The following is a 24,102-nucleotide window of genomic DNA, read 5'->3' on the forward strand; positions in this document are numbered from 1 at the left end:
AACTACAGGTTTTTGTTACATTTTTGCTAGACAAAAATTGCGTCAATCAGCTGCCAGCAAAAGTTCCCTTTTTTTAAAGTAGTCACATAAATACATTATTGGCAAAAATGGTTGTGTCATACAGGGCAAGTAAACAGTTACATGAAGACTATATATAGTAATATAAATGTGTATTAGAATACTGTTTTTACATCCTTTAGCTGGCTACATTTTTACTTGGAATAGAAAGATTTTCAGGTCATGCTTTTAACATCAGACTTACTTGATTAATTGTCTGTCATTCAGGATTCTGATATGGATGTTAAAGGAATAAGAAATTCATTTAAATATAAAATAACTGGAAAATGGCAACTGGTTTTCTAACAAACTGTTCAATGATACAAGGAAAATCTTTCAGAAGGGTTTTTCCCTGAAAAGAATGTCAGATACTCTCTTCTGGTTAAAATTGTAAAAAAAAAAAAAAAAAAAAAAAAAAGGCAATTATTGTATTGCTTTAAGGACAGCAGTTAGACCTGTCATCCATCTTAAAACACAGAGTGTGTGAGTGTGTGTGTGTGTGTGTGTGTGTGTGCGCAAATATATATATATAGTATGTATATATGTATATGTATCGAATATATATATATATATATATATATATATATACACACACGCATCTCACATCTGAAGGCATGGATCTGTGGACCTTGACCCATTGGATATGATTAAGAGAATGGGCATCTCATGACGAGCTAGGGCATCTACAGATACTGTAGGCAGCATAAGTAGGCTAGGACACAGAAGAAGAGAAGATTGCTGCTTAAAAATTGTGCAAGTTTAAGAGCATAACAGGTTGAATCAGGTCTCTTTGGTATGGCACAAAGGCAGCAGGAGATGAGCCCTACACTGGATATGTACAGAGACATTTTTCTGATTTCCTCAATGGGCTTTTTATTTGTGGCTTATCAAGTCCTTTTTGTGCTTTTTTCCACATCAGTGAAGATGCAACATTCTCACTGACTTTTTCTTTTCCATAATTGTAGTAACCATTAAACACAGGTGTTTAAAAACTGGCATTCTTTAAAGAACAATGTTCTGTTGAAAATCATGTTAAACCACTTCAAACATTCTGAGGGTGTTTAACACAGCTTTAGTCAGTCTTTCAATAATGATTATTACCAGGATGCAAAAAAAAAAAAAAAAAAAGTTTCTAAAAAAGGCTTTTATAATGGGGTTCACATGTATTGAACTACACATAGTCACAGAAAGTAATAGTGTTTGGCACAGTGAGCCACATTTACCAGGGCATACAAAATTATTACCACCCAAGAATGCAGAATAATCAAAAGGTTGTATTTCCATAAGTTCATAAACTGTAGAACTAATTGGTTTATCTTTTATTTTTCATAGATATATCAGAATTAATTCATTTTGGACATACCTTAGGAAAAGCTTTGAGGTGATAGTAACAGGGGCTATACAAGAGATTAGAGAGAGCTCTCACTCAGCTCTTAAAGCATCTGGAGAGAGATTGTCTGCTACCAAGGAAAGACTATTAGTCTGTGGGGGCAAAGGGCATATTGCAGAAACCCTTACATAAAGATGTCTTTTTTGTATGGCAGCTACAGAAGTTGTCTTGAAGAAAATAGTTCAGCTGTTTATTTGCAAGTATGTGGATGAGAGAGGCAATTTCTAGGGAACAGAAACAAGGGACTAGAATAAATTTTTTTGGCATAATTAAGAGAATCCTATATTCTTGCTCCTGTACAAGTTTTTCCCCTAGTGTACAGGATAACTCACTATTATTACTCCTCTCAGGTAGCAGAAAATTCAGACAATGCTGTACATCTGTGTGTATTTTGCTCCTTTTTAATGATACTCCTGTTTGACCCAAAATGTGTTCCCAGTTATCTTTCAAATAGATTGTGAAAGAAGAACACATTATTTACCTGTGCTTAAATTAACTCTTCTAATAAGGACTCACATTGCTGTGTCTATCAACACTGCTTTTAAAAGCAGAAAAAAGATAAGTTGCAGGGGTTCTATTAAAAAAAAACATTAGTGACTAGTTATTGAGTTGGAATTTTCCAAACCAATGGCATTGGTTTGGAAAATTCCAACTCAATAACAAATCCTAAACAAACATTTATTGACAAAACCTTTCTTGCTCTAGAGCTGCATTAAGCACAAAATTGAAAGAACATGTAGGTGCATTTTGAGACATTGGCCAATCATGTGTTCTCATTAGATTGCCATCCCTGGGAGTGTTCAAGTGTTCATTGCCTGGCCTGGGAGAAGCCAGGGTGGATGGAGCTCTAAGCAACCTGTTCTAGTGAAATGTGTCCCTGCCCAGGGCATGGGGGTTGGAGCTGGATGGTCTTTTAGATCCAACCCAAACCATTCTATGAGTCTGTAAGATAGGCAATTCCAAAAAGCTATGAGAAATATTCAAAGGAATTATCTCAGATTGGACTAAGGTTTAAATGGCCAAAATTTAAAGACATAGCTCCTACATGAGTAATTCCTGTATGAATTATCCTTTGGGATGTCTTTTATTTGCTTTGACTTTTTAGCTAGACCATCTAGAGACCTCTAAAATGTTCTGGAGGTCACCTGAGTCCCTCAAAAGTTGTTGGAAGCAAAGATACTGAAACAGAACTACATAAGCACATCTATAATTCACTAGCTTGCTTTTGCTACAATTACAATTGGGGGTTTTTTATGGTAAAGTGAAGTCGCTTTACACTTTCTAATTTTTTTTTTAATAATATAAGTCAATACAGTAATTTTTAATTTATTTTTCTTGCATTTCAGCAGAAGGCCCTTCCAAGTGACAGGCTCCTTCTGTCTCTCAATTCTGATAAATTTGGCATTCACTGTAACACTTGTTTGCAGCTTTTCTGCATGTTGATACAAATGATTCACTGTTGCACAGCTTCTTTAAGAGATCCAAGCCACTTATTCCAAAATGAAATTTTAATACAGTGTTTACAGGGTGATACATATCCTTCCAGAAAAACAGAATAAGTTGTCTTCTTCTTGTGATCTTTCCCGGTCTATCTCCTATAAAACATTCTGATCAACAGCTTCTTCCTCTGTATTTAACTCCAAAATCCTCTGGGCTAAGCATTTCACTTGTTTTGGCACATTATAAATTCATTTTCACAGTGGACTGCAGTCATCTTCTGTGCCCTAACTCTCAGCTGTTATTGATGAAAGGTCTGAGCAAAGGCTCCTGGCACTGATTAGAGAGCATAGCAATGTGGAAGGAATCACACCCTGCTCCAGGATAAATGCCAATCTTTTCTCAAAAAGTTCCTTCATTCATCCTCCTTTATACTTCACAAAAGCTGATGGACAGGGATTTACAGGGACAGTAAAGCAGCCATAACAGAGGATCAAAAATCAGCTGGGGCCATGATGCTAAACGTTACCCAGTAGGATGGCTGACTTGTTTAATATACTCTAAACCAACTCTTTTATTTCAGTATTGGAAGGCCCACTTGGCAATTGGCTGTTTTTCTCTTCTCCTATGCTGACATGACCAATTCAAAAATATCCTTATGGTTTTAGCCAGACTTTCTTATTGTGTTCTTTTCATATTCCATCATGTCAGAAGAAGAAGCTGTTGACCAGAATGCTTTGTAGGTCAAAAGGCAGATCACTAAAGAAGGAATATCAGATGCACCTTGTTTGGTATCACATTTAAGCATATTATATATATCTTATTATATCATATATAATATGATATAATAATTATATATATATATATATATATATATATATATATCCCTATTAGAAATAGGGAGTCATCTTGGTAGTTTTTATAATCCTGTTCAGGGCTTTTAATCAGAAAACAGATGCAGATCTATTAAAAATACTGTATATGATTGCTTTCATAAAGCTGCCTCTGGATTGACATGATTATGTCAATGATGACAGAGTGACTAAATTCAAAACCTCACTGAGTATCCCTGGATTTCACATCAAGTGCCCCAGTCATTTCCAACAAGTCTGAAATATGCATGGTCCTTTAGTTTTCTAGTCCATAAAATAACCAAGTATTGGTGCTATTGGTGCTTGGGTATTATGTCAACTGTTGGTGTAGCAGCAAAGATGGATGACAAAATTCTAGGCAATAAGGCAAGAATGCCTTCAAGAATTAGGGAACATTTGGAAGTAGATAGAGGCTCGGGACTTTTACAGGTTAGGTAAGTATTCACTAAATAATGAGAGAGTCATGGGCTCATACCCTGCTTCCTGATTCTTGAGGTTCAAGAGCTTAGCTGGGTCTGTTCAAAATTTTGTTTCTCACTCCCACATGTCTAGGATCAACTTCAATTTCACCTCAGCATTAGGGACAGTTTATTTGCATTGATGCTTTCTTCATTGCCTACAGAATTTTTAAATGCAAATATTAGAAAGATTTTCATTGCTTTCACTAAAGAATAACATCACTAAATCTTTTTTGTAGGCGTGATTCATTTTTCCTGATTGAAACTTTATCTGTATGTTTTCAAGATTAAAAAAACCCCAAGAAATCAGAAAGAACTAGGAGATGTGCTTGAATGTGTGGATCAGATTAATTTGTGTTTTTCTTTTTGATGGTAATCTGACTTGTCACCAGATACACCAGAATTTCAAAACTACTATCTGAAATAAGTGAGATTCACAAGCACAGATCACAGAGCAGAAGAGCTGAAATGTATTATATTATTGCTCTATCTCAAGTGAACTGAGTTAGAAAACAAAGGCAGACTGAAAGCAAGCAAAACATAGATGATTCAATTTCTCTAACTTTTGATACAGACCATAAAAAGAAAAAAAAATCATTCTTTGTGATTACATATTATATTAATTTTTCTACTTTTAAAGATTGCTTAGAGAAAATGTCCATATTTAATCAAGGAAGGCATGAGATAGCTAACATTAATACAATCAGGTAATGCAAACCCCACTTGTTCCATAAAGAAGTAACATTTGCTGATATTGATAAAGGATCAGAGATATTAAGCTTTTGAGAAATTTAGCTGGTTTCTGTAGAGTTTGTCACACAAGCCTTATATAATTTCCCTTTCTGCTTGTGTCTGAGAGGCATAGGGATCCAAGATATGAACAGGAGTCCCTGGCTAAACTGAGCAATACATTTTGCATGCAGCCTGCCTTGACAGTTTTTTTTAAACCTACTTATACTCTTTGCTACTCTTTTATACTGCTGGACTGTCTTCATTAGTTGTCAGATTTCTAATCCTATTTTACACAGGCAGCTAGAGGCAAAATAGCAGAGAGCAGCAGCAAATTTCATGGCTAACAAGTCTATAGCACGAGGCCCAGAGCAGCCGAGCTGCACATTCAGGGTGGGGCTTTCTTTGGATTCACAGAGCTAATTTGTGCATTTTTCTACAAAGATGTTGTTAAAAGCAGAATAGACTTTTTTATTTTTTTTCCAGGAGGTGGTCACTTACAAACAGAAAAGTAAATGGATCAAGAGAATTGTCCTCCATACTTTAACAATAATGACAAGCATACCTAGGTCGTAATCCAAATATTAATGTTTCTATTTTATAATAAATTAATTTGTTTTCTTCAGTACTTGAGAGACTTTTGTACAATATTCAATACAAAATCTTCTGTACTGCCATTCCAAGTATTTTTATGTAGAATGCAAAAATGCATATTAGTTATCCTGAGTTAGGTGCTCCTAAACTTCCAGGCCTATCCTGAGTCTTTATTAAAATATTTCATCCTATTAAATTTGTTAGCAAACTATATATTCTCCTCCTGGCAGGCTGTCTGACCTACCTCATTCTCATCCATTTCAAAAATACTCACCCTAGGCAGAATGTTCACAGGGATTTAATGGCTGTCTCAGAAAATACTATACTTCGAGGTGGCATCCTTTGGAATGACCTATGAAAAATGTCAACATCTATTCCAAGCCACCTATTGTATTTGAAATATATTCCTCCTAGTTTGTCTAAACTGCTTTGTATAGAAGTTTTATGCTGCTGTTTTCCATCATCATCTATGTTTTAAAAAGTTGTTGACAAATATAAGAAGTATGAATTCAGTTCCACCAGCCTTGGACACAACAACAGTTTATTTTTTCAAGTGAAAATTATACTTGCAACTGGAAATTCTTCTCCACAGGAGCCTTTCACTGCATCTGATGCTCTGATATTCAAAGAGCTTTTTTAATGTATGAATATAGGTTAGTCTTTTCTGACTTTAATACTTATCATCCTTTAGAAGTATTAAAAAATATGTAACTTATATTGCTGATTTTTAACACAGTAACAACTCTCAAATGAAACCTTACCTGAAATTCTGTTTAGGTTCTGTAATGCAGATCTACTCTAACTTTCAATGTGAGGCTGCATTATGTTCTAATATCAACACTGGTTGATAGTGCTGTGTGCTAATGCTAAAGCAAACATAGCTTTGCGAAAAAAGAGAGATGTAAAAAGTCAGCAAAACATGCCCCGAGCACAATCAGATAAATTCTGAGTTATGCCCCATGTCCTACAGTTTGTTCTACTTTACATTTTGTCCTTTTTATAAATAACAGCTCTTTAATTTCAGTTTCTAAAAACCTAAACTATGCTTGAATCAGTAGCTTGCAGTTGTGTATCCCATGACTTCTGCTTTGCACTAAGCCAGCCATCTCAAGGCAAAGAACTTGCAGGACATCAGTAGATGACAATGAGTGCTCACCTAGATAGCAAGTAAAATCTTTCTTGCAAGCCAGTCAGTGCACTGGGATACTCAAAGCACTGACAAGAGCAGAATAATGTGAGATGAAGTAACAAAATGCTGTTGGCAACAAAGTCATGATGATTTAAAGATTACAGAAGGGAACTAACTCATCTATCCTTCGAGTTGCACCAAGGATTAATGTGGGCTAGTACATGCATTTCTGAAGGAATAAGTCTTAAATTATTGGAAATTTCTTTCCCCTCTTATTTCCAAACAGGCAGTAGGCCAAGTTTGAACTATTTTAGTTAACTGTCATTCTGTTTTTGAATACTCTGTGCAAAGTGAACAGAGCAATTTAAGGTAAAGAAATCTGAAGTTATGTGGGAAGAGTGTTAAAATACATGTGAAAACTTAAAAAGAACATGTCTTAGAGCCAGAATCTTTCCTGCTCATCTCAAAGGAGTTTCTTGCTCCCCGTTTGACAGAAAGCTACTATGTACAAGAATATATAGGTGACACAACTTCCCAGTGCTCTAAAATACATTTCTATAGCATTATTAATGCAATTATGTAGTATTCAATACAATAATACTGAGATATTTTAACATTTCTTACAAAGATTAACACCGAAATTTCCAGTATTTGGACCTTGTGCGAGCATATTTTATCTGCATTGTATTGGAATATTTTTATAGGAAGGCTTCTTCAATTAAGGTATTTAATTCTGAAAGAGCCCACAGGAATTATTAAAACTATTAAATTGAAAATCATAAAAAAGTGAATGGAATATTTTACATCTACACCATGAGTAACAATTTCAAAAATATCTGTATTACTGAGATAAATCTCATAGGAAGTACATTGGGATTTGGTTCTGCAAATGCTTACATGCCTTTGACAATCAGACACAGGAGGATGCAGACACAGTGGCCTGCAGGGCACAGCTTTGCTACTGTCACAGCTTTTCCATTGCTCCATGCTGGGAAAGGCAGCAGAAGTCAGCAGAAAGGTTACTGATAACTGTGCTGAGTAAACTGCACGTAATCCTGTGATTGCAAGCAGAATGTGAACAGGAGCCTCAAATCTGCTTCCTATGCTTTGGGTGAATATACAATACTGAGGCTGACTTATACGAGCAGGTTGCACAGACCATAAAGATCTTGCTGCAAGTTCAAAGCTTCGGCAGACTTTAGAGAAGACTGGAAGTGAATATTTAAAATACCTCTAAGAACAGAAAGACATGGAGGATGCAAGACACAATAATAATAATAATAATACATATTTACTCAAGCCAGATATATGCACAGCTGGATTTGGTTGGTTTTTTGTTTTTTTCTTTTTAATAAAAGTTGCAAAAATATAAGTTAAGTACTACCTGAGCTCTTACTTACACTGACTGTAATTTTAGTGTTGCTACCTTCACATAGTGAGGAAGCAATTTGCCATCCAGTTCAGCAAGGAAAGGATATTTGTGGATAACTGCAAGGCTTCAGTTTCTGAAGGAATACTCTGAAAAGTGCTAAATCTGTGATAATATAAAGAGATTTTACACAAGTATATAGTTTATTAATGACTGGTATGGAATTCTAGCAAAATGGCAGTTGACCCTCCTTGCAATGAACTGTTTAATTACTAAAAAAATAGAAATCTTGATAAACTTATCAAAGGGAGCCCCAAATCTGACAAATATGACCAAGAAAAAACCTGAAAGGCTACCTTTATGTTCCATGGAGATGTTGTTTCATGACAGAACAGGTCAGAATGAAATGTCAGTAAACAAACATATGGAACATTGTTGACTGCCAGGTTATATAACAGGTCCTGTAGGAGTTCATATTATCAAAGGCATCATTCTTTCCCCATTACTTTCTTTTGAGGAGTAAAATTATAATTTTTTTTGTAGTGAGCTAATGTTACTAGATGGTAGCTTTTTAGGTAAAGCTGCTGGAAAAATTTCAAATAGAGGAGTTTGCCTTTTGAAAAGGCACTTTCACAGAAGTGAAGTATTTGACAGAAACGTTAACACCAGTGCAATACTTTGAAGGAAAATAAAGGTACTCAAAGCAACACTCCATGTTTTGCCATGATACTTCTAAAAGTTTCATTCAAAAAGTATAAAATACATTGATTTACATTTCTATTTTAATAATTTTGTTACATTAATATATGTTTAATATTAGTATATTGAAAAAGGGAAAATAATTAACCAAAAAGATGTAATTCAAGGAAGATTTTTTTTCCTTACATCAGATAGCAATGATAAATGACATCTTATCCCTGTGTGGAAGGGCAAGAATCAGTGGGTGTAACCAGACCTCAGCACCCCACAATTCAAATATGACATTTCTTGTGAGAAGTGAGAGTTTACTTGGGAAGGAGCTGGTCTAGATAGCCTACCAAATAGACAAAAGGACTTTGGTTTTTTTTATTTAGACAGAAAGACTTAGTCCATAATCACTTTTTAGGTAAGATATGATTCACACACATATCAGGAGTACTTGGTTGATTGTGCTACTAGGTAAAGATTTTTTTTTTGTCTCATAGCATGTTTGAGGTCAGACATTCTTTGAAGTTGTCCACAATGCACGTTCAGCAGGAATTATCATTTTGACAATAGCAGTAGATATAACTCTTTGTTTCCAAAACATAATTTGGTCTTTTTATTCTAGGAAGAGTATGTGCTTAATGTGCATATGGTGGGCATACTGCTGTATCTATGAATACCTTTGAATTACTAAAATGATTGTCATCAGTTACATTTTTTCTTTCATAAAGAATGTGTCAATTATAACATTTTTTAAAATGAGTATTTAATTTTACTAATTGACAGCTGGCTATACTAATTGTGATTTGATCTGGGTTTTGTTTCGTCTCTAAAGGAACCAAGACCTCAACAACCTCAGCAAAGCGATTCCCAGTTCTTTCACAAGTGACAAAGAGTAAATGTTCAAAGTTCCTACTTTTCTAAGGCAGTGAGTAGTTTGCAACTATGAGAATGTCAGGAAAGGTAATGTTGCTAACCTGTAAAATAGATTATAGATTAAAAAGTTGCATTCCTTACACAGAAAGGTGAATATAGAAATACAGATTAATTCACTGGCATGTGCACTTCAGCTTAACCAGTACTACCTATGGCAAGCTTCCATACATGCCTCACATGTTTCCACAATTAAACTATCACTGAAATACTTTGATATGGTTAGAGAAGAGGCAGTAAGCAAAATATTGTAGAACTCAGGGATGATGTTTTGCCCAGCAAGGTGTAACAAAACATTTCAATCAGCAAGGAAAGTCATCCATAAAGAAAGAAAGCTTGAATTTTCTTTTTTGAACAGTGTGTCAGTTCAATGAGTTTCAAGCCAAGTTTCTGAAGGTCTGCAAGCAGCTTTCCAGCACAGAGAAAGAGAGGAACTGGTGGAGTATTGTGCTAGTGAGAGCTATGTAATATTTGTCACATTGAACCTGATATGCTACAGACAAATTTCAAGAACCATGTCCTAAACAGTAACAGCAGATAAACGTTGCCAACCTGTGATCATCTATTTCACAGCAGACAATCTTACATATATGCACAGATAGGCATACATACAGATATACATTTAGCACTAAACTCTAAGTTGGGTATCTTTTTTTGTTTTGAGATACTACTGAATTTTAGTAGTATCCAAAGTTTTATGCTTATCATGAATTGAAGAGACCAAATTAGGAGTTTCACAGAGCTCACTTGGCCTTCTATTTTGCTCTCTACTTCAACCCAAAGAGAACTATGGGATTTTTCTTACAGTATTTTCCTAAGTCATTCCATTCTTGAATTCATTGAACCATTTAAAAAAATAGTAAAGGAAAATCTAGTCTCTAGTTCAGCTGTATTTAGAAATCAAAGAAAAAAGTTTCCTTATGTGTAAAATACATCTGTGTTCCAATACTAACATTTTCAATATAAATACAGACATGATCAGTGCTTTAATTGTTAACCATGGTGACACACAGAGGTAATTTCTTGTCATTCCAGAAGCGAAATTTTGGACATTTGGCCATATATTTTTGTGTTATCTTTAGAAGCTGAAGTTTCTTAGTGTAAATAAAAATTCACTTTGCAAATAAATGATGCAAACATGGATTAAGCTGCTTGGAATCTGTAAATTAATTCTATAGTCTTTGAAAGTTCATGTTTCTTCTTCACTGTCTTGACAGGCAAAGAATCATCTTAAACCATGGAATTAATACAATTTAAAGAAGCATTTTTATTTTCTTGGATGTATTAGATAAAAATTTTTATAAATAAATAAACAGTACAGAACTTTCCCTTGCTAAGGGAAAACTACAAACATATTTCCTTCAAGAACATTAGTTTTTGCAAATTTTGAACATAAAATTAACTAAAAGTTTGTGCATAGATATATTTCTTTCTTTTATGACACTTTATCCCTTCCTAGATAGAGGGAATATCTTAACAGTTCTATTTGTTTTTGTTTTTTTTTTTCCAGAGGAAAAGACCTTTCAGATTTGACTGAAAAAAATACTGCTGATCAGAAGAATAAGAGGTAAGCCTGTCATAATCTGCCTCTTATATACTTATAAAATATTTATTGTGGATTTGATTTTGGTATTAATAGATTCTGTTCAGTAAAAACAATTAGATTTTTATTTTTTTTCAAATTAGGACAACAGTGATCTTTCTTCAAACTTAATTTGTCAATGGGCAATATTTTTTATTATAGAGCATTTAATATAAAATATGAATATAAAATTATATTTTATATACCTGACATATGTTAATACATGAAATTTATTATAGTAAATGAGCTTTTTCACAGCCAATGATTGGTGAGTTACTGGTATAAATTTATCCACATGGACCTAGAGATTGTACACAACCCTAGATAACAGCAGTTGGAAGAGAGATTTGGACTGGATATGATAACAAAGCAAGGGACACACTTTGATAGCCATTTCCATAGCTCATGTTACTGATGCCTGAATTGAATGAAAGTCAGTTACCAAGCTGAACTGACAGAGCCACAGTCAGTTTGGAAGATGTAGGCAGGACCTTCACCAGTAGGGTGGCACCACCATGTGACACAGTGGCCATGAGCTGAAACATGAGACATTCTGACTGGCTGTGTGGACAGCCGTTCAGCACTGGAGCAGCTTGCTTGGAGAGATTGTGGCATCTCTCTCCTTGCAGGTTTTCAAGATCCAGCTAGACAAATACTTGAGAAGCCTGGTCTGGCCTCAGTGCTGCCCCTGCTTTGAGAAGCAGGTTGGACCAAAGAGGTCCTGAAGTCCCTGAATTCCAACCTGAATTATCCTACAATACTATAATGGACTTGACATTTCTGAGCCACTTGTAATTCTTTTGCAGTGCCACATTGGAAAGAAACTGAAAAATACTGAACAGATAACTCACTCATTGTAGTCAGGAGTCTTACCTGGGAAATGCATACAGGTTTTTTTTCTTATTCAGCATAAATAATTTAGATCATTTAATATGTTTAGGTTAAATAAAATACTTCTATTAATTCTGAAGTCTTTCTCACTTTCAGAGATGAGGACCTTGGGGATCACACTGAAGTAAAGTCTGCTGATGGCCAAAGTAAAAAGTGGTGAGAATCAATGCATAATTCCCTCTAAAGTTTAATGATCAAATATCAAGACTTGTAGCTGTTTAGTAGAACCAGAAAATATGAATTCCTATTACAAGCAAACAGAATTTGCCCAGTGTTAAGGTATCTGTATTATTTCTAAGATGTGCCTGATTAACCAAATATAACAATAAAGCTGCATGTATTTTGATAAGCAACGAGTCAAACCTATAATCTCTCATGGAGAATGAAAATGACTAGTGACAAGATCCTCCTAAGTATTTTCGTGCTTATCTAAGTGTTCTGTGAATTCAGCTGCTGGCATCTCAAACAAATATAAGAAAATGCATTCCTAGTATAAAAGCTTTACTGCTACTAGATTTCATTATTACAAAATCTATGATCCATTTTGGACAATTAAATGAGATTAGTAGTGTTTTTAGTCAGCATTCTAATGGTGTCTTTTTTGAGTCTTCCATTTAGTAGTATACCCACATGAAGAGAGAGAATATAGTTATCTGTAAAGATAAGCAGTTTTTCTATATTTTAATAGAAAATATTTTTATCCCAGCAGTTCCGCTCGACAGTCTGACCAGGAAAGCATATACTGAGCATCTCCAGTGAATGAGTTTCTCTTTCAGCTCTGACAGGGGCCTGCCCCAACAGGAGTCAGGCACAAAGGAGGTGCTGCTTCCTGCAGCCCCGCTCTGCATATAAAGCACCACAAGCACTGAGTGAGGGTCGTTCAGCAGAGCCTCCGTCCTTGGCAAGCTCACTGAAATAATCAAGCTGCAGCCCACACAGTTAAGGCAGATAATGATCACGTTGTTCCATAATATAACCTCCGGCAGAACCAAACAAGAGCAGCCTTTGTCTGAGCTACTTTGTAAAATCATCAAAAACATTATTAGCACTTATTCCTGATATCCCATAATTTTTATGGCAAGGTCTATTTTTATGTTTGTTTGCCCGTCATGTTTTGTGGCAGGGAAAACTGCAGGAGGACGTTTCTCTTGCTTGAATTATAGTCCTGCTTTTTGAAATTAGTCTATGTATCTATGTTTATTTAGTAATTTCTAATTAAAACATAACTGTAGTATATCCAAAAAAGAAAATTTGGAACTAAAAGCCTAAGAATACAAAATTATGGAATACTGACAAGAAAATGTGGAATGGTACCAACAACTGAGAGCTATTGCATAGCTGAAAACCCAGTGGGCACTTTGAGGAAAATAGAGTTCAATTAAAGTTAGATGAAGTTTCAATTGTATTTATATGAATATATCAGTACAAAGGAGGACTAAAAACTATAGGTCAATGACTGTATTATTTTTCACCAGCAATGATTTAACCAAAATAAGCTAAATTTATTTTACCTGCTTTTTCTAGTCCAAGCTTCTGCATTCATGACTGTAAGTGTAAATTAAAACTGTGTAGCTGAAACATATTTCTAAAAGTTGTTTAATTTCTTGTGGTGTGGTTTCTTTTTTATTTTAGGATAATTGAGAAAGCATATGAAAATCCTCCAAGGGCTCCAAATAATCTCCCAGAAATAAACTACTCTAGTGACAGTGAAAAAAAGACCAGGTACTGTGGAAAAATAATTGGGTACTGTAATGGCTAAAGTGGCATTTCTTGAAAAAAAATCATAAAAAGCTTTTTTATGCAAGAAATTTCAGGAATGCTTAGAAAGCTCTCATTGGTCTCTGGAATCATGGCAGCCCCTTTCCAAATCTGCTTCCAGGATCCCAGGCACAGAGGGTCACAAATCCTAACTCTACTGCACAGAGAGAGAACAAGACACACCATGTGTAGCTCTAGAGAGAGAGCTGAAACATAAAATTTAGGAGGGCAGCTAAGCCAGAATTCTTATTTAATCAATAGAGGAAAGGCATTTCTTGAATGCTCTTATTTCTTATGAACTTGTTTCTTTATCAGACTGTAAGGAAACAGTGCCCCTTAAAGTGCCTTCCCTTAAAGTGCCTTTTTAACTTCCTAAACCTATATGGGATGAATCTGAACCCACATATCATCAACCCAACCACTGACACTGTGGCATGGGATTCTGATTTTTTGACCAAGAACAAACTATTTTAAAAACCATTTCTCTTGCAGTATTCATGCTCTAGCTGGTTTCTGCCTCTACAAACTCACATAATGCAAACCTGAGTGAAAAATGTGATGTAGGGATATTTAATAGAACTAGCTGTATACCATGTCTATTGGTATCAGGAAATAATTGAAATATAAGGAAACGTTATCTTGTTCTTCATGGTCAAAATTTTTTTTACAAAACATGACAACAAAAGGTATAATATATAGTTATTGAGTGAAAGACCTTTTTGGATTAAGAAAACCTCTCTTCAGTATCAATCCATCCATCTATATGGATTATTTATGTAGGAAGGATTGTTTAAAGGCATAACCTATAGGTTTGTATTGCTGTATAATAGTTGCAAACTGCCTGAGCCAGGGGTGATGACTCAGGAGGTAGAGGAGAAATCTATTGAGCTTACTGACAGGGAAAGTAAAGGTCACAGTCTGATACTTAATAGGAATTATGGTCAATGTCCCAATCCTTAACCTTATGCACACCTGATCCTTGCTTTAGATATGAATGGGCACAGGATCTTTAATCCCTCATATTCTTATATCTGCAGTTGGAGTACAGTTGAAATCTGTGTATTCTGAAAATTCTGCATGACCTTGAAGGACAAATCCATAAATTGGCTGAGAATAAAAGCAAAGCCAAACAGCCTACAATTTAAGATTAAAAATGAATATTCAACGGAAAATTAATTAGCATTTTTCAGAATTTTGTGCACACACAGGCTCTGAGTTTTACTATTCCAACTATCTTTGACAGTTAAAATAAAGAACAGTAGTGGAACAATGACAGGGCAAAGAATGTGCTACAAGATGCAATGTTACCTTACACTTGATAGACTTTATACCCTCTACCTGAACCTCTAATCCCATTTTAATTCATGAAAACTTATTAAATGAATGGTCTTTGTAGGTTATTCTTTCAGGTTTTATGCAATGGGTTCTACAGAGTATTTTTGTTGAGCAGTTTGCTGTATGAACAAGTCACACCATAGCAAGTAAAGGAGAGACTGATATGAACTGAAAGAAGGGACGTGATCAGATGCACAATTTTCAGGCTACACTGGGACTCAGTTTTCACTTGGTGTCTTGTCAAGCTGTCAGACTGTGCATTTATTTAAATGTTCTGAGTTTCCTTACACTTTCAGTTGACAAGGTTAGAAACTGATGCTTTGGAAATATTTTTGCTGTGGCTTCAGCGTTTTTTGTTTTACACACTCCAGTTGTGGTTTTCTACCTAAGCTGTGATTATATATATTTTTTCAGTATTTCAACCATAATACAGTCAGTAAAATCCAAGGACTGCTGTTTTCTACACTAGGACACTTGATTTCCAGTAAGATAAAGTAACTTTCAGGCATGCAGCATGTAAATATTCATATTATGTTGAGTGTCCAATGCACAGTACTCACCACTTTCCCCAAGATTCCACAGTTAAATACAAGCTGAATGGAAGATTTGGGAAAAAAAAAGCCTAACAACAAAAATAACAAGCACAGGCTCATACTTTACCAGAACAAAGAACTCATATACCTTTGCCACTTTTCACTGTAGCAAGAAACTTTAGGCAACTACACTAGCAATATACTCCACCCTGTGGCATGTGTTGTGCACATTCTTGGTCAAGAGAATTTCTCAGTCAGAGAAACTCTTTCAAAAGGTGATCATTTAACTTTAGTTTGCATTCCTACTTAGTAAGCTTACTTTCATCTCACCCGAAATGTAAATGGAGCTCTAGGTGTTCGTGTGAGGAGATAATTCCTCTGTGGTGAGCAAACCCAGGTTTGTTACATTCTGATTAAATAACAAGTCCATTGTTATTTCTATGTTATGTTCTATGAAATATAAATAAAACATTGATCATTTCAGCTTATCAGTAACTTCAAGTTAAATACATTTCTGGTGCTGCACAGAAATCAAATAAGACATATGTACTTTACAAAATGCAGGTATGTAGAAAAGAGTATCTGAGCTTCATAACACCTTACACACACATGTTATCAATCTGTTGCATTTCCTGAAAAAAAATCAACATTTGGTAAATGCACATGATTATAAACAATTGTTCCTAATGCTGCAGAGCATTATTCAAGACTGCTATGAAACATGTAATAATTACTATATACCTTGAGAATTTATGGAGAATAGGATAAATAAATCAATCCAGAAATCTTCAAAACACATATGGCAAGATTACTTCTTCAACTGTCACATACATGTTCATCCCTTCCATGGAAACAAAACTGACATTTATGTAACTTGGAAATGGGAGTGTTAAAAATGGAAGATTTAACTTTCCTGATAATTAAATTCAGTATATTCCTTTCTGATATAAGGAACAATACAGTCACTGTAGTGAACACAAATCATATACTGAAAAGCCTGTATTATAAAGACTCTCACTCTAATTCTAGGGACATATTGTAATTTTGTTTGGCTGTTTGACACCTTTTTGAGGACAAGTGAAAGAAGAGGAGGAAAATGAAAAAAAGTAGTCTGTCACCATTTTCTGATACGTATCATTTAGGCTGAGATATCAGCACAGGAAACCCAATACTGTTATATAAATTTTGCTCAATGGGCTCATGGATTTAATTTTGAAGTGCTGAAGAATCACTCAAAAATAGAACACAGTCTAAGGACACTATATTACGAATATTACTATATTACTAATTTAAACTCTTTATTTGATATATTATTCTTGATGGGTGTGAAAAAAAAAACAGAAAAAGAACTCATCACCAAGTATGTTATTTTACAAGCATGTTGTCTTAGTTTATTTGCATATTATCATCAATGCAGTGAAGCCTTTAAAAAATGTAGTACTGTTTAGTGATAGCTATGTATTCTTTGCTTCACAGCAAATCATCACTCAGCGGCTATGAAAAAAATATAACTGGAAATACTATCAAAACTGTTTATTCTACTTCTGATCGGTAAGTACACATTAATAACATCATAGAGTAGCAAAGGACACAGACATTTACATAAGCATTCAAGTCTTCAGACAAAAGAGAGCCCTGGAAGTCACCGTCATGAGACAGCTTTTCATACAAAGCTCTCTTTCAGTGAGATCTTCCCATCAAATCATTACCACAGTTCAGCAGCCTAATATTATGTTTGTCACAGCTGACATTTGAAAATATCTATAGAAACAAGAGCCAATGCCTTAAGTGACAAAGTTGGCTTTGTGATTCTGTAGTTTTCTATCTCGGCAACCGCTTACTCTGCAAAATTCCCTTCCTTTGTGAAAATGGTAATGACCAAATTTATGTACAAGTGTGGAGGAATACGTTCATGTGACAGTGCTGTTGAAAACCATCTTTTCACACCAGTAAGACATTCCCAAATATAAGCAGGATATTTGCTAAATCTGTAATAACTTTCCTTATGGGAAAAAAGAAATTAAAAGCGCCCATAATTTTCAATTCCATTTGGACAGTCCTACCACCTGGAAATACCTAATCAGAAAAACTTGTATCCTTTCCAACATAAGGATAAGGAACTCTGGGGATGATTACATATTAGTACAGCAGTTTGTTACTGACAGGGAAGGATCAAGAGCCATTGATTTAGTAATGCTAAAACAACACCACAGTTGGATCTAGATAAAGTACAAAGTGATGTCACATAGGAGTGCAGCAAGAACTGAGAAAATTTTAAAATGTTATTGTCACGAATACCCTATAGGCTGTTCATGCATTAATTTGCTATAATTGCCAAGAAAGTATGAGTTCTGTCTGCAGTGCAGAAAGTCATAAAAGTTTTCAGGCACCTCTGCATCACAGAGAATTCTGTGAACCAGACTGTTCAAATGATGGCACTTTTTGAATTCAACTACAAGTTTACTTTTGAGATTTAAAACATTAAAGTCATTCCCCTCCACCTTATCCCTGTTTAGTATACATGCTCCCAAACATTCAGCAGCTTAATTCAGTTTACCAGAGAAGACCATTCTGTCTGCCAAGGTATTTTTGTAACTTGACAATTAAGCTCAGCAATTTGCCCATCACAAGAGTATGTGTATGACACCTGTCAACAGGAATGGAGAGAATACACAAATGACATTTTTCCCATTATGGCCATTGTACAGTATACAAATGTCTTTCCCACACCATGTGCTAACCTTATCAATTTTCTGCTTGAGATTTCAATGGCAGTTCTTTTTCTGACAGCTGATGTTATATTATATACACAGGAGTATAATTGGAAAAGATATATGTACATACTGCAGGAAGCCCTTGGGCATAGATGCCAAAATGATCTTAGATGCCTTGCAAATTCACTGTCATTCGACTTGCTTCAAGGTAAGAAGATTTCACCTGCTATCAAGAAATGAAATTTGATTGTAATACCTGCATTATAGTACACATACAATAAGAGATTATTTAGGCCTTAGGCCTTCTCCACCTGTGAGAATAAGTAGGCTTGAGACTGGAGGAGAAGATTAATGTAGGAAATACTAATCTCTCTGTTTCCCTCTCTTCCCTACACAATTCCTTCCTTTTTCTTTCTATCTCCCTCTCTCCTTTTCCCTCTATTCTCCTCCTTGCCTTTCCTCCCTTGCAACCATAAGCAGGATAAAGGATGCAGCTGAATGTATTCTTAAAGTCCTACACATAAGCCTTCACTTCAAGTCTGATGCAGTGAATTATATCAACTTATACTTTCTTGTAAAATTTTATTCAGTTTTTTATGAAGTTTTTAGGTGTTCTTGATTGACATCTACACCAGTCTTAATCATTAAAAAGTAGGTGATTTTTTCCTATTTCCATTAAGTATGAAAGCACAGAAAAAATTTCTCTTTTGTTTGTAATTCCAAACCCTAGGCCTCAGACTAAAATTCACTCTTAAACTTTTCTCAAGGTATGCTTAGCAATTCTCAGTCCTATAGTCTGTTCTCTTTCTGCCTCATTTGTCTTATTTCTGCTTGCATCTACACAGAGACTTTGTTGTTCTAACAAACAATACTCAGCAAAGTCACTGCATTAGCATAGCTCATATTTCTGCCCAGTCCTGCACAGCTTTTACTTCGGCTTCTGACAGCAGTCCCTATTTACTACATGAAAAGTAACACTAATCACAATACAGCAGTAAGGTTGCACTTTACAAGTACGAAGCTTCATGTGCTTTTTGTTTACTGTGGGCTTTCTGAGCTCTCTGAGCACCAGAAAGGCATTTTCTTCCACGGGAACTACTATATAATATGTCCTCAATACTATTATTGCAAGTAAGTATAAGTTCTGGCCTGCTTCCATCCTTTTTAGACAGATCAACCCACATAAAGAAGAATGGGCTTTTCATTAGGAGTATTAACATGTTGGTAGTGGCTGAATTATCTGTTAAATACTTACATTTTTGAAACTTTAATTTTTTTTGTTACCTACTATCAAATAGGGACCTGTCTAGCCAGGAATATTCAGCTTAATTTTTGTATAACTACAAATATAACAGCATAGGCAAAAAAAAAATTAAACAATTGATGTAGGTCTGTGGTTCATGCTTGTAGGTATATATTTAGCTAAGTGGTGCAATTTCTTATAATTAATATTCATTTAGCTCCTTACAAATACCCTGTATCCATTAGAGATTTGCACATAGCTGACAGCAGTACACCATCTTAATTTCCTTGTAAAGGTATATACCAAAAGTACATTAATTAAATAACCCAAATTTTAGATTGTTTTTTTCCTCTGTGTAAAACTTCTAGCTAATATTGGTCATCAGAGCTTTGAACACATGGCCACCCTTCTGCTGATTTAACAAAGAAATACAAAATCAGTGACGACAGCAGATTGTTTTAATAGCACCTTAATACTAATGCTGATTTTTATTTATCAGTGGATAAAATATCCAAAGAAACCAGAATTTACTATTTCACCAGATTTAAATAAATAAATAAAATTACCTGGATATCAAGATCCTAGTTTCTGTATCAAATTACCATGCTTCTTGATCCACTGTAGGCTTTCCCTGTGATCTTGGTAAGTCAACATACTCTGTGTGTATCTGTGCATTTTCATATGTGAAACATGGGCAATGCTTCTCTATTTCAAAAAATTACCCTTTTTGAGATGTTTGTGAAAGCAGTGTCCAGATAACAGCAAGAATGGGAAACAGTTAATTGTTAAATAAAGTGTCATAAGATATTTTGAAATAAGCAGATCTAGATTCTTTAAGATCTACTCTCAGTTAGATGATTATGTGTGATCATTCTCCTTTTATTTAGTGAAGAAGGAAAAGTTTCTCAAAATAGTGATTCATCTTATTGTAGGATAAAACCCTAAGCTAAGACAGAGAAAGCAAAAGTGCCCTTTGGAAATGTCTGGAGGAAGGACAGGGTTGCTGAGTGCAGTGAGTACCTAGGCAACAGGTACTTTAGACACTGGTATCTGATTTTTAGATTTCTAAAAGTGTCATAGTCAGATATCTAACTTCTTGTTTTCTAAATCTAGTCTTTCAGAGTTCATTTTTTATATTGCAGTACTAATAACTCCTATTCTAGTCTGGGGTTGCTTGTTTCCTAAAGGAAAGCATGGTGGGTAAGAGTATTAGAGAAATGTTTCATTTTAATTTTTCTTCATTCTTTGACTTGTGTGTTGAAGTGTGAAGTATGTAAGAGACCTCTGGAAGATCTAAAAGCAGGAGACAGCATTTGGATTTACAAACAAACTGTGCACTGTGAGCCTTGTTATTCCAAAGTTAAAGGTAAGGCACAAGATGTATAATACTGAAGGTGGGAAAAACCATTTAGTGAACTTCATTCAAAAGACTTCAATATACGACAACACAGTTTTTGATCATTTGTGTGTACTTAAACCTTTTCAAAACATCTCCTTCAGTAAGTCTGGGTGCTTAGGATGATATCCAACCCCAGGTTCTAGACACAATTATTCTGTATCTGTAAGGGAAATCTTGGTCACACTGCAAGTTCATCTCTTCAGTTCTCTCTGTAGAGTTGTACCTGTGCAATAAATAGAGACATGCAGAGGGAGGCAAAGGCATCTTGCCCTGGAAGTGAGAATAAATTGTAAGGCCACTTGAGAATCAGATTGTTCTACTGAAACAAATAAGCCAGGGTGCAGAGGTTTTTTTCACCTAGTGGAGCAATTATGATGAGAGAAGATACAAAAACTATGAAATCATAATGAAGATATTACATGTGATTATGATGCTTACCTTTGTGAGGAGCAAAGTGGGTAAAAAAATGTGCAAGGCAGGAACAAATAAACATTTTGTTTTATTATTTTTTCTAGAAGTTGCTAGATTTTAAGTCTTCTCTCTTCATGGCAATTATTATTTCACAATACTATAAATCAGCCTCTGTACCAAATTAATACAAACAGATATAGATTAAATACTCTGACAAGCTCATTTTCAACTATGTAATTCTGAGATAAGATCATGTTAACCAAAATTATATTAAAAATTTGTTTTCTTAGAATACTTTTGTTATTAACTCATTGCAAAATCTGATGGGAATGGGGAATTTTGCAAATAATTAGATTAGAAAATTATTAAAGCATAGTACCAGTTTTAAAACTGTAGAAAGACATACCAAGGATCTCTATATTAAGCACAATAAATTGGCATGTCCTATTTCATCAAGTTACAAGAAAGACAGTTAGACTTCAGTAGACATTCTAAAAAAGAAAAAAGAATCTGAAGTTTCCTTGTAGGACACTTAGAGCATAGTGCTTTGCTTGGCATTTCTGATCAATCTTTTCTCTCTTGCAGAAAAATGGATCTACTAATTTTGACGTACATAATGTATGATGAAGAAATTACTACAGTTTAGTTATCTGTATTGGCCTGTTAATTCAAAACACTATGGGAAATTATTCATTTTTACGGCTGGGAATTCTCTGAATGAAGTCCTACAGCATGGTTATTAAAATAATTATTTTAATGAGAATTTAGATGCATTTTCACACTCATTGCAGGAAGAAAAACAAGATATTGGTCAGTATATTTATCAGATCTGTGAAACCACTAAATTTTATGTAAAATCAATGATAATTTATTGAAATTTTCTGAATGCCAGGACATTCCTACATACTTGTTTTGAAAGGGCTGTATTCTCTTTTCCTCCAATATAAAGACCTGTTTGCTTAATATAGCATGAATGGGATTCTTCTCATCAAGATTAGCCATTTAGAAGTCAGTAATTCAGTTTAAACTACTGTTTTTCATGGAGAGGGAAGTGGGTTCATATTGTACCTCCTAGGGGAGACATCAAACTCTAGAGAAAGGTTCTTCCCAAATAACTTAAATTATAAGTTTGAGATGGAACAAATAATTTTTGGAAAATGCATCTCTACTACTGCAGAAGGAATCTGGACAAAAATTGCTAGAAGGTTTTAAGAACTACACCACTCCATGTTTGCAATTCTGGTATCACCATTTTTTTAAGCAGTGCACACTTACTAGTTGCCATGAAATAATGAAACACCTACTTTGCATGACAGTATGTTGTTGTATTTATCTTTCCTGCTTTTATTAAACTGGCTATCAAAACACTTTGGATCGATTCATCTTGCCTAAATTTATACATCTACAGTATACAGTGTAGATTTCTGTTTCTGAGTTACTTGATTTATTCTATCCTATATAGAAAAGCAGACATTTGTAGGAAGCAATTCAATTGGTCAGACTGCAAACATCTATTTTACTGTGACATTAATCAATGTGCATCTTTACTTCCATGGTTTGCAAAGGAACCTGGAATGAACAGCTCAGATTTCTAGACATCTACACTATGTCAGTTACACTCCTTCTTTTGAGACTACAGTGAAACCTTTTTTTTTCCTTATGGAGAGAATAAAAGTATAGAAACTGAAAGAAGAATTCATGCTTAGTTATAATATGTTGTCTAAAATAATCAACAGTTCAGTAGCTTACTGGACAGACAAATGCATTGACTACAAGTCTTTGTCATGAGATGCTTTAGATTATGGTTTATTCAGAACGGATTTTTCTTTCTTACATCTCAGTTTAAATGGACTTCCTGGACATGAAAAAGACAGAGCTAGTGTTTGAAGGCTGCTGGACCTAGGCAAGAGCTTAAAAGCATGCAAAGTATTACAGCCATAGGTTAATAATAGACTGGTGAGTAGCTGTCCCAGTCAAACTCTCTCTCCTTGACTGCACATTTCATAGGGGACGCAGGAGGTATGGATGTCTGTGTAATTTAAACCACTGGGCCTGCAGGTGAATCAGTATGTATCTGGCTTAAAGGATGTTCAGACTGATTATGCAATGGAGACAGGAGACAGCAGATATTTTGTTTTGTTAATTTTATGAATATCTTATTAATTAATGTCAGTAACTCTAATAAATCTTTAGTTATTGATAATTTTTCTGGTGTGTGTCTCTTGCTGATGACATGTCCTAGTTAAACTGTAATTGTTAAAACTCTGTGCTTTACCAGTAAACAATGGTACAATGGGGTGAAAAAAGTACTGGCAAAATTTTAACGTCACAAATTTGGTCCTGCTGAGAGACCAACACTTATTTTACAATGGAAGATGTTAGACATTCATTTGCACCAGCACATTAGAATCTAGGACTTCCTAGTGTTTGAGGAGAGATTTCAGTTCACTCCCCCAGAGACCAGGAACTCTGGATGAAAATATCTGCTACTTAAATGCTCACCGACAGAGAAGTAGCAATAAGAAACAATAATTCTGTGTTCATTAAGCCATCCTCACTGAACAGCCCTGGTAATTTTCCATGT

General features: G+C 34.8%; 1 protein-coding gene across 4 annotated transcripts in view; it reads left to right on the top strand.

Moving 5' to 3' along the window:
- SCEL (sciellin) overlaps window positions 1-23,721 on the top strand; it is a 70,686-nt gene extending 46,965 nt beyond the window's left edge. For all 4 annotated transcript variants that reach the window (XM_018908770.3, XM_018908771.3, XM_018908767.3 and 1 more), the window contains 7 exons: window positions 11,163-11,219; window positions 12,222-12,281; window positions 13,758-13,847; window positions 17,228-17,302; window positions 18,565-18,673; window positions 20,972-21,074; window positions 22,104-23,721. In XM_018908770.3, the coding sequence (XP_018764315.1) occupies window positions 11,163-11,219; window positions 12,222-12,281; window positions 13,758-13,847; window positions 17,228-17,302; window positions 18,565-18,673; window positions 20,972-21,074; window positions 22,104-22,120 (511 nt within the window). In that variant the 3' untranslated portion in view covers window positions 22,121-23,721. The remainder of the gene's footprint in view (window positions 1-11,162; window positions 11,220-12,221; window positions 12,282-13,757; window positions 13,848-17,227; window positions 17,303-18,564; window positions 18,674-20,971; window positions 21,075-22,103) is intronic.
- Window positions 23,722-24,102: the final 381 nt, after the last annotated feature.

Source organism: Serinus canaria, chromosome 1 (genome assembly GCF_022539315.1).
Source record: "Serinus canaria isolate serCan28SL12 chromosome 1, serCan2020, whole genome shotgun sequence".
NCBI classification, from domain to species: domain Eukaryota; kingdom Metazoa; phylum Chordata; class Aves; order Passeriformes; family Fringillidae; genus Serinus; species Serinus canaria.